Consider the following 16,747-nt stretch of genomic DNA (forward strand, 5'->3'; position numbering starts at 1 on the left):
ATCTAGGAAAGAGATGATTATAGCTAGAAACAAGATAGTGAGTGGAGCTAGGAAAAAGTGGTCAAAGGAAGCCTATTTTCTGCAGCTGTGTCAGAAAAGCTAAGACATAAAGCCTTGCACTGAAAATATATTTGAGTTTTCTTTTTCTCCAACCTCCTCCATCTAATTTATCAGCAAATCATGTCAGCTCTACATACAAAATATATGTTGAAACTGTCTTAATTTACAGGGCTGCTATAACAAATGTGTCATGCTTGTTGGCTCAAAAACAGGATTTTTTTTTTTTTTTTAGGAATTTATTGTCTCAGTTTCAGAGATTAGAAGACCAAAATTAAGGTATCACTAGGTCTCTTTTGCTATTTATTGTGTTTGTTTTACATAAATTCTTCTTCATCTATCAGCTCTTAAAAATAGTAGCTTCCTTCAGGATTTCATTCTAAGGTGAACTCAGTGATCTTCTTACTCAATATGTTCTTCTTTGATAATCTTGTGCACTTCCATGTTTTCAACTATCACCCATTGGGTAATGACTGACTCATTATGTATGCCTTTTGGTAAGTTTCAGGGTCCTATATATTTAAGAATATCCAACATATACATCTAGCTCACCCTATTCTAAATTGATCCCATTCTTTTCCTTTCTAAATCCTTTTCCACAATCTCTTTTCCAATTAGTTACCCAACCGATTATCATTAACTCCTCCCTGCCTGTCACCTTAGTCATTTAAGTTCTGTGGATCCTATCTCCTTTATATCTCTAATTTTTTCTTTTACTCCATTCATGTTATTAGTACCCAAGAACAGACTGTTACTACTTTTTGCTTGGTGTTCTCCTAAATCTTGACCTACTCTCTCTCTCTCTCTCTTTTTGGCATGGGCAGGCTCTAGGAATCGAACCCGGGTCTCCAGCATAGCAGGTGAGAATTCTGCCACTGAGCCAGCATTACACCACCCGGCCTACTCTCTTTTTAGAAGATTCAAAAGCTCCATGTGCTGTCCATAGCAGAACATCACTGTATGTTAATATCACGACCTACCTCCTATTCTCCCTGTAGTTTTTGCTAGGCACCCTCTAGAAGCATGGGACTGCATTAAAGTCCCTACTTACCATGTTACTTCTCACCTCTCAGTCTTTGCTTATGCTCTTTTCTCTGTAGTGGATGCCCCTTGCTTTTTGTGACTCTCACTTTGCCTAGATGATTAACTTATTTTTTGCCATCAGTATATATATATATATATATATATATATATATATATATATATATATATATATATATATATATATATATATATATATATATATATATATATATATATATATATATATATATATATATATATATATATATATATATATATATATATATATATATATATATATATATATATATATATATGTTCTCCTTTTAGAATTCTGCACTTATTCTACCCTAGTTCTAGCCTCAAAATGGACTAGATGCCCTCTCTGAGCTTTCTTAGTGCCCAATTTATATCTTTATCACTTTATTTACTACATTGTTTTATAATTATTTAGTTTAACATCTATGCTTCCCATTAAGTTAAGACTTCCTCAAGGGCAAGAACCATGAGTGCATGGCACATAGAAGCCACAGCAGAAATTTATTGGTTTTGGATCACCATGTCTTATTTACCCTTGCATCCCTCCATAGTTCCTTGACCATGGCATGTGATCAATAAATACTTGTTAATTATACATGTTTAAAAATATTTATAAAACCGTCAATTTAGTATAAGCTTTCTATACTGAATGCACTAATATTTATGACAGAACTACATTTACTATTAAAACTAGAGAATTGCCAAATTCATGTCAATCATTACAAATGAGTCCAAAGCAGGTTTCTTCCTTCTGATTAGTCTTAGGAACCCTTTGTTCCTCAGGAAAATGACATTATTGGCATTATATTTACTGAATAAAATTCTGTCCTAATCTACAATATTACAGTAAGACTACCACAGGAAAAGTTCTTTAACCTTGTGAAACTACATTGGTGAAAGAAGTGACCAAAGAGCCCAGTTATGTTCTAGAATTTTAGAAATTGGTCATAGGATTCTCCGTAGTGCTATTTTTTAAACTTTTAAGAATTAGCATAGTTAGTTGAAAGTAACATCTCATCCCAATGTATAGATCTAGAATTTATTCTACTTGTTCTTCCTTCTTTTCTATTTCCTGGATTCTAGCCATATTACATTTTGATATCTGCTCTCTTTGGGAGTAAAACTCTTGCCATATAATTTTTCCACTTTGATATCATTTAGAATGAAATAATTTAAAGTCCAAATTATGGAAACTCAAGGGTAAAATAAAGGTTAGAGATTAACTATAAATTATTTTTAAGTTCAAAATCAGTTCTGTTCTCCATATAAAAATAAATCTTCCATAGCAGTATTCCTCAAACTTTTTTGTTCATATAGTGACAAAAGGAATTTTTTAGCTACGTAACTCAATATTAAAGGATGCCATTTCTAGACAGCCCTAGAATTTTATCTGCTGTCTCTCAATGCCACACCTACCATTTTCTACTCTGTACTATGAAGCTTACAGGGAAAGGGAACTGCAAAGTACATTCCCAAGGCTCCTCTGCCTTCTGGCTTCCTGTTAGTTTCTGCCAGAAAGAAGCACTTGAGGATAGCATATGGCAGAAGAAGGAGCAGACCTTCCTGATTTAAGCATTTATTTCAGTGGCTGTAGCAGCAGTAGCAGTAGCTGTTTTCCAACTCCAGGAACTAGGGCAGATGCAGCACCCTCTTGGCAATTCCAGCCCCAGATGATGAGTACCTCTTCAGTAAACACAGAATCAACTGCAACAGCAGGGGTGTTTTAATTGCTGAAACAAATATACAATGGCTTGGCTAACCCAATGGGAATTTATTGGTTTACAGTTTTAAGGCTAAAGAAGTCTAAAACTGATGAATCAGCAAGGAGATTCTTTCTCCCTGAAGAATGTAGTGTTCTGGGGTGGGCTGACTGCTATTCTTTGGGTCCTTGGCTTTTCCACGTTATGGCAATGTCCATGGCAGTGTGTTCTTTCTCTTCTGGTTCCACTGACTTCAAGTTCTGTTTCTCCATGTGGCTTTCTCTGTAAAGCTTCCAATAATAGGATTAAGACCCTTCCTAATTCAGTTGGCCTTAACTAAAAATAATATTTTTATATTATTATAAAAGGCTCTAATTACAATGGATTCACACCCATGGGAATGGATGATGATTAAGAACATGCTTTGCTGGGGTACATAATTTGAACTATCAGAAAAGGCACTAGTAGTCCCTAATAGCTGCACGTTACTTTTCTTTTTTGGCTTCTATAACATCCCATTCTGTTTCCCTTTTGCTCTTTCCTTCTTTTCAACATTTTTGTGATCAATCCCCTGTATGAAATTATCTCCTCTGAAATTACAAGACTGGTTTTGGTTGAACTGAATGGACACTGACTTATGTGTGGTGTGCAAATATTAAAAATTTAAAATAAAATTGCGAAGTCTTCTTTTAAACATATTCAGTACAATCTAAATATTGTAGTGATTTGAGCTTCCAATTATCTGTAATACTTGAGGCATTTATAAAGTTTTCTTTTTCTTCAAAGTATGTTTACATTATACTCCAAAAAATCTTTATCCAAATATAAGTGTGTTCTTGAAAGTCTCTTCTTGATCACCAACCTAGATTTTTTGCATCAAAACTATGTATGCAAATTAAAATTAAAATTTTTATGGAAAAATTGATGACAAAACTGTAGGTATACAACACTTCTTTTAGATTGAGTTGTCATTATATGGATACACAATCTATTCATCCATTATCAGTATAAGTGAGCTTTATTGGAAAAGTAGGTCTTAATGATATGGATGGGGTTTTAACCTTTCAAATAATTCAGATACATATGGGTCAAGTTTAATTAAGTTTGAATGAGGTAGGGCTTAGCATAAAGATTTTTGTTTTTCATTTTTATCAAAACCATGTTAATAAAATGATAGGTGGAAAGAGAAGTTTTTTTTTTTTTTATTGCAGTGTCACTCAATTCCTTGCAATCCTTCCATGTTATGTGTGGAAAATAACAGTCTAAATATTTAAGAGATTGTTATAGGAATTGGCTCACACAATCATGTGATTGCCAAGTCCAAATTCCTAGGGCAGACTGCAATTTAGAAACTCCAATGAAGGTGAAATTGAATTCTCCGGCAGAAGCTGGGTAGCTGAAGATCTCTTAAAGTCTCAGTTCTGATGTTAAGACCTCCAACTGATTGGATGAGAAGACTCGCCTCAGACCTGAGGGCAGTTTTCTTTGATGGCTGTAGCTGCAGTCAGCTTAGATACAATCAACTGACTATAGATACAAATCCATCAATAAAATATCCTCATAGTAATAAGTAGATCAGTGCTTGCTTATCCCAACAACTAGACATCATAACCTAGATGAGCTGACATATGAAATTAGCCATCATACCATCTGACTTACAAAAGGATAATATTAATGCCACACTCCCATTGCCCTTTAGGGTGTCTCAGAGAATATTCACACTAAGGGCTATATATCACAGACATATTACATGCATGAAAGGTATGTCCTAATATATAAAGTAGGAAAAAGGTGATGGTATAAGAGATATTGTAAAGAATAAAAAACAGAATCATGCTCTCCGGCAGATCATTTTTAGGAAAGATTACTTAACAGGAATTGAGAATCTGGAAATTGATTTCCCCTTTGGAAGTCTTCCAGTACCCCGAAGTTATACGTTACCAAATTTAAAAGCTTCTGGCTTTAAAGAAAAAAATGAAATGAATAATAGAACAATAATAGAACATCTACCTTTAAAACTCACAGGTCTCTTTCTTTATTTTCTTTGGTTTTGTTTTTTACTTCTATCCAAAATTTCATACACTTGTTACTTCCTATACAAAGTTCTCTCTGGCCTTCTCATTTATGCTTTCCCTTTAAAACCACGAGAAAATAATTTATCAGTCACATTTACACATACATAACAGCTCCTGTACTAAGACTTTATGTCTTTCACACTGAAACACGTTTTGGCCAGATCTGTGTTCTCATAAATTTTAAAAGCATATTAATTGCAGAAAATTATAAGGTAGAATGCCAGATAAGGAATAGAGAAGAATTTGCTATATTCTAGTTATCACATAGACTCAATACATATATTTGGAAAATCATTTGCTCTCTTTGGCTGAATTTCCTTCTGTAAATGTTTTTATGTATTGAAGGTCTTTTCACATAAAATCAACTACTCAGAAGTTTCATTATCACCCCTCGACATCACCATAGAACAATCATATGATCTCATCACACACTTTCCATTGTTTCTTCTTTGACTATTTTTTAATGTGACGATGGTCTGCCTATAATCATCATGACATAGACTCCGTAAAATGTTCTTTTAGTTCTGATTGCCCTTAGGAAGGAAGGCATTAATTAATGAATTTGTTAATTTTAGAAGTTTGGGTGTCAAATATAAAGGTATTCAACATCAACTTTTGCTATTATTTATAATATACTTAGATTTATGAAAAATGTTTACATCAGTAAAAAGTGTAATAACAATAATAAGCTTACTTTTCTGGAGTTCTCTCATAGCATTATTATGCAATGTCACCACTGTTTGCTGTGAAGGGGTGAAAGAAAACTGATAAAAAATTTTAACTTGATAAATCTTGTTGCTAACCTAAATTATTTTATGATATTTTACTGTATTTTCATATATGTAATTGACTTGGCATTTCTAATTGCTGAAAGTTAGAACTTAAATCTCTATTGATAACAGTTAGAATAAAGTTAAAGAGAATGCTGTTCTCAGGACATCTTAGCAGTTTGAATAACGTAGACTGTCCTTCCTTCTTGATATGCCATCTTCCCTTGTCTTTAATGACTCTCTCAGTTTTCTTTTTATCCCTCTGTCTGTTCCAATTAAGTCTCTTATGTAGGCTTATTCTCTACTTATCTCTTTAATAAGTATTGGTGTTTGTCAAAATACAGTCAGAATATCTAAATATCTATTTATTAAAATAAAAATCCAGCTGCAGTGAATAGCTTTATAGCCTTTCAGACTGAAAATAGTATTTGTGTCAGTTACCTTCTTAAAGCCTCAATGTGTGATTTGTAAAGCCTCTTCACCAAACTATAAAATATTGTAAATAATGGCATGCTCTTCATGCAAAATAAAACCATAAGTCAATATAAATTGACCCTGAGATGACCCAGTTGTTGAAATTTTAACATTCAAGGACTTTATGGCAACTTTTATTTATGTGACCGAGGATTTATAAGAAAAGATGAGAATGCTAAATAGATAAAGAATCTCAGGAGAGGAAGGGAAACAATAAAAAAAAAATTGAAATTGTACAGATGAAAAGTAACTATCTATAATTAAAATTTCATTCAATGGGCCTATCAGAAAAGTAGAGCTAACAGAAGAAAGGTTAGTAAACTTGAAGGCAAAGCAACGTAAATCATTCAATTTGAAATCAGAGAGTAAAAACATTTTAAAAAATGAACAAGGCCTCAGTGACCTGGAAACAAGATTAAGTGGTCTTACTTCTCTGAGCCTCAAATAGAAAAGTAAAAATAAAGAGGGTAGAAAAATATTTGAATAAATAATTGCCAATGTTTCTTAGATTTCATGAAACATATCCCAGAAATTTAGTGAATCCAAAATAAGATAAATACAAAGAAAATGACATCTATTCCCATCAAAAATAGAGACTTTTAAAATAGCCACTGCCTTCCCTCCACATATATAAAGAGACATTTTATCTGCAAGGGTACAAATGTGAATAGTTTCTCATCAGAAGTAAATCCATGGCAGAAGACAATAGGATGACATTTGTAAAGTACCAAAAAAAGAAAAGAAAACTGTTGTCAAGTTAGAATTTGATATATACTGAAAATATCATTCAAAAATTAAGGTAAATAAAGACATTTTAAGGTAAATGAAAGTTGAGAGTATATGTCTTTTGTAGGCCTGTACTTCAAAACATACTAAAGTAAGTTCTTCAGATTGATAGTAAAGGCTACCAGATAGAAGCTCAAACATCAGAAAGAAGTGAAGAGGCCCAGAAATGGTACATATGGGGTTAAATATCAGTGATTATTTTTTTCTCTTTACACACTTGCAATACAATAAATTATTTAAATAAAAATCTATAACATCTTACCGTAGAGCTTATACGATATAAATATATGACCATGTGTGCTAGTTTGAAGCTATTATGTATCCCAGTAAATCCATGCTGTTTATTCCTTATTCAATATTGCTGGGTAGGTTCTTTCTTATCATTTCCATGGAGATGTGACCCACCCAACTGTGGGTGGTTACTTTTGATTGAATGGTTTCCATGGAGGTGTGTCTCCACACATTCAATGTGGGGTTGTTTACTGGAGTCTTTTAAGAGGGAACCATTTTGGAAAAATCTTTAGAGCCTCCAGAACCAACAGAGCCCACACAGTCAGAGACCTTTGGAACAGAAGAAACATACTCCCTTGGAAGCCTTATGAAATGAGGAGAGAAAGCTAGCACAATTCGCTATGTCCTCTCCCAGCTGAGAGAGAGAAACCCTGGACTTCATCGACCTTTTCATTGGGGTTAACATATCTTTCTCTTGATGCCATAATTTGGACATTTTTATGACCTTAGAACTGTAAACTTGCAACTTAATAAATTCTCTTTTGAAAATCTGTTCCATTTCTGGTATATTACATTCTGGCAACTTTTGCAAACTAAAACATAATTTGGTAACAGAGAAGTGGGGTGCTGTGGTTTGCAAATACCAAACATGTTGGAACAAGTTTTTAATGGATAACGGGAAAATTTTTAAAGTATTCTGAGGAACTTGAAAGAGAAGGTCTAGAATCCTTTGAAGAGACTGTTGGTAGAAATGTGGACTCTAAACCTACCTCTCATAAGGCCTTAGACAGAAAAGATTCATGTGTTATTGCAAACTGGAAGGAAGGTGCTCCTTGTTTTAAAGTGGTAAAGAATTTTGCAAAATTGACTGGCTTTGGATGGGAGGCAGATTTTAAAAGCCATGAACTTGGATATTCAGCAGAAGAGATCTCCAAGTTACATGTGAAAAGTGCAGCCTGGTTTTTCCTTGCAGCAAAAAGTAACAGGAAAGAGTTAAGTTGAAAATTGAACTCTTGGGCACAAAGAAACCAGAAATTGATAGACTGGAATGTTCTGGACTCCCAGAAAGGGAGACCTCAGAGAATATGCGCCACATGAGGATTCAATCAAACATGGAACCATTTCAGAAAAAGCCAGGATTGGAAATGGAGTTGTCTAGGAAGGATTTGTGGAAAGTCCTTTTTCTAATGGCATGATCCCAGCGTACTACCTAGAAGACCAACGAGAGTGTTGTGGGATCTATATAAATGGAACCACTGCCAGTCTGGACTAAAACGGACAGAAAAAGTACAAGTGGGTGGAAAAATAACTTCAGGAGCAAAACCCTGGAAGCTAAGGTCTGAAAAACCTTGAGCCAGGAGAGCAGACCCACCTAAGAACTTGGAGAAGGTGGGTTTGCCCTGAAGGCAGAGGGTAGGTCTTCCACCTCAGTGCTCTGGAAGAGTTGTGCCTCAGGGCTCAGAAGGTGTAGAGTACATTTCTTGGGGATTGGGGAGAGCCTAGCTGCCACCCCATTATTCTGGAGGGGTTGAACATGTGCCATGGAGACAGTAGGGAGCCTGGGTGCAGCCCTGAGATTTGGAGAGAATGGAGCCAAGAGAAAAAGTGGTCTTCCCAATGTCCCCCAAAGTTATATTTGGAGCGATGCAGGCCACTGCATAGGCCCTTGGAAAGTGTGGGACTGCCACTTTCTCATACCCTGAAGACAAACGACTATCAAATTTTGAAACCTAATGGCATTTTCCCTGCAGGTTTCCAGAACTGTTTAGGTCTGGTGATTCCTGTGTTCCTTCCAATTCCTCCCTATGGACATGGCTATATGTATCCTATGACTGCTCCTCCTTTCTATATTGGCAGCAAATAACTTGTTCTGACTTTTTCAGGTCTAGAGCCAGAGGATAATTTTGCCTTAACACAGACCATGCTGTAAGTGATTTTGATGAGATTTTGAATGGTTTCTGACATTGTATTGTAACTGAAATGGTTTTAGGCTTTCTGATATTGTTCTTGAATGAATGTATTTTGCATTTGGAAAGAACATGCCTGTTGGGGGTCGGAAGAGTGGAATGTGCCAGTTTGAAGCTATTATGCACCCCCAGAAAAGCCATGTTCTTTAATCCTCATTCAATATTGCTGGGTAGGTTCTTTTTGATTTTTTCCATTGGAGATGTGCCCAGCTGTGGGTGGTAACCTTTGATTAGATGGTTTCCATGGAGATGTGTCTCCACACATTCAAGGTGGAGTTTCTACTGGAGTCTTTTAAGAGGGAACCATTTTGGAAAAAACTTTAGAGCCACCAGAACCAACAGAGCCCACACAGCCAGAGACCTCTGGAGCAGTAGGAAAATGTCCCCTGGGAAACCTTATGAGATGAGGAGAGAAAGCTAGCAGAAGTCACCATGTGCCCTCCAGCTGAGAGAGAAACCCTGGATTTCATTGGCCCTTTCTTTGGAGTCAAGGTATCTTTCCCTCAATGCCTTAATTTGGACATTTTCATGGCCTTAGGACTGTAAACTTGCAACTTAATAAACTGCCTTTTTAAAAGCCATTCCATTTCTGGTATACTGCATTCTGGCGGCTTTTGCAAATTAAAATACCATGTTAGCACAAAGGATTGAGAGGGTATAGATTGAATTGTATTGCTGCAAGTTCATTACATTTTTATGTGCAGTGGTATGATATTAATTATAATTAGAGTGTGGTAAATTAAAAATATTTATGACTATTTGTAAGCTAATAACAAAAAAGCAAACAAAAATACAAAAAAGATATAGCTTAAAAGCCAAGTAAGGATTAAAATGAACTATTTAAATTTTTTCAATTAACATAAAGGAAGTCAGGTAAAGAAGAAGCAGAGAAGAAAAATAAGATGGACATAAACAAATCAAATAGTAAATTATAAACTAAAGTGAGAATTGAAAAATCCGCCAGGAAGGCATATTTATAGATGTGTATGCACCTAATAACAGAGCTTCAAAAAATGAAGCAAAACAGAACTAAAGAAATACAGATGTTTAAACCCTATTTTGAGAATTGAAAGAAGAAGTAGAAATATATGAGCACATATTTATATCACTTAAATCTTGAAACTAAATAATTTGTTCCTAAGTGACAAAGATTTTAAATATTTTACAAATAATATTGCATTTTAAAAAGAAAAAGTGGTATGAATTCTATTCGTAAATTATGCCATGATTTCATTATGTACTAAATACTAGTAAAATGTTTTGGAGTGTAAATTCGGCAGAGGTAAGCCTTTGTTCTAGATCCTGTTCTATCATAGCAAACACTAAAAATTTTAGCTTTATTATGCGATCATTCTTTCCACATATTTCATAAAATAGCATTGGCTGAGACTTTTACATTCAAAACTACTACCTAATGCTTTGCTTTGCATTATTTTATATGAAATTTTCTTTTAGGGGTGACAGTGCAACCTTTAGATTTGAAATAAATAAGTCCTTACCTTAAAGACTAGCTCTCCTACTAGCCCATTCCATGTCCCATCTTCTTGTGGACTTCCGTACTTATGATCCGGTGCAACATAAATTTCATAGTTAAAACCCAGGTAGTTTGATAAGGCATCCAGGACATCAATGGAGAAGCCCTGGTATTTCTTCGGCTTTCCCAAGACATTTTCAGAGACCATTACAAATGGTTCTTCCTAGATGGAACAAAGAGAAATCCTTGATGTCAATCTATAGTGTGCCCTAAAAACAAAGGTTAATTATTCAAAGAGTTTTATTCACAAACAGCTTAAAAATTATTTTTACATGTTGAGGGTGAATTTAGAAGAATAATTCATGCATAATTAATGTATCAAATTACTGAACTAAGGTTGTTTAATCAACCAATTTCTTGCCATCTCTCATTTAATCATTGACGTATCAAAAATTGCATGCAAGTCTCTACAAAATTTCAGGGGCCGAGTTCATTTTCCTTGCCATCTCAGGACCTTCTAAAATTCAGCAATAATGAAAATAATAAAATCATCTTTATGAAACTGGAATGTGAAAAAGAAAGAATTTCAATTTTGTTTTAAAGTTTCTGGTTTTTGTTTTCTGTTATAGTAAAACATTTGATGCTGGTGAACTTCGAGGGATTAATAGGTCAATAGATAGAAGGTTTTGAAAGTGAGAATCAGAATTTCTATTAATATTGACCTCAAATCAGAGGTACATCAAATTCATGAGTGAAAAATGAAAATTCTATGATGTGCTTAATACTATGCATAAAATTTAAACATTTTGAAGCTCCAAAATTTTTGTATTTTTTAAGTATATAATACCTCCAGACAATTGGCAGATTCTGTTGCTTTTCAGTTGGCTAGTTGGACAAAATGCAGCTCTACTAAATAGCTATGAATTGCACAAATTATCTGAAGTAGGTCCTAAGGTCATAAGAATCAGAATGGATTAAATGATTTCCAAAATAAAGATCAAATTTAGGGAGCATGTAAATAATATCTGGAAGTTCTATAATTAACTGGGCTTTGTTTGTCTACATTGTATTGCAAACAGTGATGACAGAGAACATACACTTATTTCTTTATATGCATCTCATTCATTTCTAGATTTTGAAGATCTCTTCATAGACAAACCATTGGATTCATGAAAGATCTTATTTAACTGGTCTTTTTATCAATAATTCTGGGTCATTTGTATTGTCTCTTTATTCCGGGCCTTGAAAATTTAACAAATCTGTTTCATTTAGCAGTAATTTAATCACCAGGACATTGAAAAACACTTTTCAAGGCAATTAATATATAAAGAATTAATAACAATTGAATTGTAGAGCTAAGTGATTGTTGTGGCAAAAAAATAATATTCCATTGTATGCTTTGCTATGGAATGTTACATTTTTCCATTTTTATTTATTTCTCTCTAGAACAATTTTTCAATGTTAAATTATGTTAGATGTCCTTAATATGCTAATTCCATTCTAGAATTTATTTTAATTTGAATATTATATGTAAATCCCTACATAAATAGATCCCTTTCAGTGATATCTCTTTGATCAATGTCTGGTGATAGCAACATCAGCTAGAATTGATTAAAGGTATAGAATAGTAGTGGTTATATTAAGGGTTCTTTCATACAGGGTTGACGAATTATTGATGAACATGCCATTTAAATTTTCTGTGCTAAATAAACCTTTACTACATCCTATCATGCCTTCTTAATCAATGCCTTTCAGCTTTCTTTTTAAGATTTGTTACATCCTTTGAATCACTATTCATAAATTCTACCACACAACCAGTTGTGCTTTATGAGGACAATCAGCCAATTTTTTGGACAGGAAAATATAGCAACAGAAATTTGACTGAAGCTCTGGAAAACATAGTTGTTCCTTCTCTATGATAATACTAATTTTTGGTTAACCACTTTTATCTCTGCATCTATTTTTCAAAATTTATTCATTCATAGATGCATCCATTTAATATCCATTAAGCAGATATAGCTTCAAGTTACTACACTCAATACAGTGAAGATTATGTTCAAAAGTAATGTGTACCACCTTCAAAATAATGGTAACATTGTAAGGGAAAACATACTTACTTAAAAATATAAAGCAAAACAAAAAGTAATGCACACACCAGAATTGGTATAAATAAAATACCATAGGAACACATTGGAAGATAAGAAACAGAAATCACCATTTTGCGGGTTTTATGCAACACACTGTTTCTTTACAAAAGAAGAACTTAAGATCAAAGACTTTCAACTTAAGTTCACACAGTAATTTACAGAAGAGGTAGTCAACATAATTTGTTTTATTTAGCTTTCTCTTTCTGGATCTTATTTTTTTTATCTATGAATTAGAAAATTAGAATATCAGGTTTACCTTTCTCTTTCTCCTTTTTCTAAGTATTGGAACACATTTTAATAAAATATTACTCAGAAGACCAATATGCAAAAGATATCAAAGCACAGCCTTGCAAATCCCACTGACCACCCACTGTTCTGTCTCTTTTACAGAATCTTTAGAGGATCTCAAAAGCACAGAGTGAAAACCTATTGGACTAGATGATCTCTAAGGTCCCACTCAGTGGAAATATGTTGGGGTTATATAGTTCTAAACTGAAAATCTGAAACTTTGTATAGTCTTCAGGAATTGGTCTGATTTGGGCAGGCATGTACAGAGGAGATGCCAATTTAAGCAGCTGCAAAAGTATAGACAAAGGCATGGAGTTAACAAAGTATATCTGTTTTAGGGAAAAGCTGAATAGTTATACCTTACCATAGAATAAAATAGATAAATAGGAGTTTGGGAAATAAAAGGTGGAACAAAATATTTAAAATAGCTTTTTTGAAGCATTGAAAAAATGATAAGCATAAGGAATTACCAGGCCAAAAAAGAAGAGGAAATCAGAACCCAGAATATTTGTTCTTATGGTAAGATCTATAATAGCTTTACAGGGAGAAATCTAAGCCCAGAGCACTTTCACAAGGGCAGAAACACAAAGGGAAAAATTTCTCGTAGTAAACTAGATCCCAATGTCTACAACTTCCAAAGTGAAAGGGAATTCAAAGTGGAAATAAATCCATAATGCATCATTTAACTCATTTTAACAAAACTTAAGGTGGTGCTAATAGACTAGTAAAGTCTCCAGATGTCTGAAATAAACAGTCTCTGAAGTGAAGAATCTTCATTTTAGTCCTCGTGTTATTCCATCAAATAACTGTTTGAATACAATGTCTAACACAAAATCAGAGATTTCAGGTGAAAGGAGATTCTACTTCTTATATGAGAATCAGTATACAAAGAAATAGATCCTTAAAGAATTCAGATGGTAAATTTATCAGCTGTATATTACAAAGTATCTATATTAACTATGTTTTTATTTTTTCTTTTGTGTTTTATTTTTTGTATTTATCTACTTACTATGTTTAAAGAGGACAAAGGACAAAAATAAAATAATTTAGCAGAAAACTGGAAACTATAAAAAAGTGGCATTTGGAGTTGAAAAAGATTCAACAGAAAATTTGAGAATTAGAAAAGATAATTATCAAAGTCAAGAAGTTAAGACTGAGTTTACCAGCAAACTAGAAACAAATGGAGAGAGTCAGTTAACTGCAATAGATGATAATTAACATGTAGGGTACATAAGAAATAAACAAAAAGAAACTCCATAGCAAGGAGTGAATAGAAGAGGAACAGAAAGAGAGCTACTCTGTTAATTGCAAGTACAGTTAAAGATATGAAGAATTAGAAGCTATCAATCACTCCTGGTGCACATATAAATTGGTACTACCACTTTGGAAAATTTTTGACACTATCTGGAAGTATAAAAATATTTATAGCAAAGTTAATTTTGCCTGTTTTGAATGTTACACAAATATCTGTCTAATGTAAAGACATGAATAGCCATCTTAGCATTTCCGCTTCTAGAGCATGAACACTAGAGAATTCTGGGCACCAAAGTATATGTCTAAGATTGTTTACAGCAGCATTGTTTGTCATAATTCAAATCTGGAAATAATCTATAAATCTAAATGTCCACCACCATAGAAAGGAAAAATATGCTGTGGAATATTGATATAATCATTACTAAACAGCATAAAATTGAACAAACTAGAGCTATACACAATAAAATAGATCGATTTTTAATAATGAGTGAGAAAAGCAATACTCAAAAAAGAGAGATTGATTCAATTTATGTAACATTCAGAAACATGTACACTTATTTATGTTATTTAAGGATTAATTTGGAGGTGGAAACATTATAAAAGAAATCACAGAAGTGACGACCTGTGGGTGGTGAGCTCTGGGCTGCAGGGAGAAGGTACAATCAGAAAGTACACAAGAGAGATATTGTCTCCTGTGGTAATGAAAATGTTCTGCTTTTTAATCTGGGCAGTTGTTACTTCAGTGTTACTTTATAATTATTCATTAATTAACGGTTTACATATTTTCCTGTTGCAATATAAAGCAAAACCAAAAGAACATATATTAACTGTGACCAGATAATGGAAGGCATTGAAGCCATATTAAAGTGTCTGTCTTTTATTAAGTAGGGAACTGAAGCTTTTGTGCAAGGGGAATAGCATAATCAGAAAGCAATTTTGAGAGTAGAGTGTAGAAAGGATTGTGGCAAGAGAGAGGATTAAGTCTAGATTGCAGGCACAGACATTCTGGTCTGTGCCTATTTAACATGTTTTTCAAAGTATCATAGTCGGCTTGGAATCTTCTACCATAGGTGGAGGGGTGGAAATTATAATACTGTCTTTAAAATTCGTTTTCAAGCAATTAGTTTTAGAGTATTCATAGGACTGAGTCTAAATTGGTGCAAACCTGTCTGCTTTTAAGTGAAAACAAATTGTAGATTTCGATTTGCTGATCGTTTGGATGACAGATTCTCTAAGCTCAAGCCTGAGCAATTGGGATAAACAAAGCTTTCACAGAATGTCTGGAGTTTCATCCATCTGAGTGCATTAGCATGAGCAACCACAGACCTGATTGTAGAACAGTGTGTTTTAGTGGTTTTAATTTTCCATGTTAGCCAGTATTCATTCACATCTCTTGTTGGATTATTAGATAATAATTTCATAAATCTGCATTTGAATTTAGTCACAGAAAACACATGCTCATTGCTTAGTTGATTTACATCATTGTTTGCAGATTTTACAGTTAATTCCGATATTTTAATAACTACACAATATTGTTTGCTAGCGATAGAGTTTGAAAAAAAAAATCACATTTTTTATAGGCACAAGCTACAAACTCTACTGCCAAGGCTTTACTGAGAGCAAGTTAGGGGTAATATACATGACTTTACGGAGTGCCGGAATGGCCAAAACTCAGAATTGCTCACTAGAAATTACTTACAATTTTGTTCACAAATGAAGCTCAAAGACATTAAAGAGAGAATGAGAATATTTCCTAATGGCCTGTTTAAAATTTTGTTTTCTGATAAAACATGCTCTTGGCTGAAGCAACAATAGTCATCTTTATGTAGAGTATGGGTTTCTGTTTGGCTTAGGGATACACCTTCCACGTTTACACATGCAGAATTAATGACCACCATCCCACTTTGAAGATCACGTTATTTTATAGACCATATATAAGTATTAGAGATTTTTATAAATGAAAAAGAATAAAGGTATAGAATCTGATATTAGACAGTATCAAGTACTAGAATAAAAAAACAAATACAAAGAACAGCTAGCGGGAATAGAAAGAATCTAGGTGCTGTAAAGGGAAGACTATCTGAGCTGCATGGAAAGAAGAAATGCAGTGCACAGGGACATACAATGAAAATGTTTTTAAAAGTTGTTTTCAAAGTGAAGATTTTACAGAAAACATTGCACTAAACTTTTCCTTTAAAATCCTTGTTGAAATAGTTTTATAAAACTAACATTCAATTATAAGTGATAGAAGTAATAAAAAATATTGATTCATTCTAAATTCCTAAAGTCATATCTTATAGTTTATTTATGATTCTTATTTTGTAAGCAATTAATTATATGACAATTACTTTAAACTGAATAGAAAGTTGGAATCATTAGTATGCAAGATAACCCATTTTAATGAAAATGACTTTATACATTGCTTTCAAATTATAAAACAGTTACATCTTAGTGACTTAGAC

General features: G+C 33.5%; 1 protein-coding gene across 3 annotated transcripts in view; it reads right to left on the reverse strand.

The window, feature by feature from the left end:
- GRID2 (glutamate ionotropic receptor delta type subunit 2) overlaps positions 1 to 16,747 on the reverse strand; it is a 1,588,850-nt gene that overhangs the window by 364,946 nt on the left and 1,207,157 nt on the right. For all 3 annotated transcript variants that reach the window (XM_077142855.1, XM_077142857.1, XM_077142856.1), the window contains one exon: positions 10,622 to 10,819. In XM_077142855.1, coding sequence (XP_076998970.1) covers positions 10,622 to 10,819 — 198 coding nt within the window. The remainder of the gene's footprint in view (positions 1 to 10,621; positions 10,820 to 16,747) is intronic.

The sequence above is a fragment of the Tamandua tetradactyla genome, chromosome 24, assembly GCF_023851605.1.
Source record: "Tamandua tetradactyla isolate mTamTet1 chromosome 24, mTamTet1.pri, whole genome shotgun sequence".
In the NCBI taxonomy this organism is placed as follows: Eukaryota; Metazoa; Chordata; class Mammalia; order Pilosa; family Myrmecophagidae; genus Tamandua; species Tamandua tetradactyla.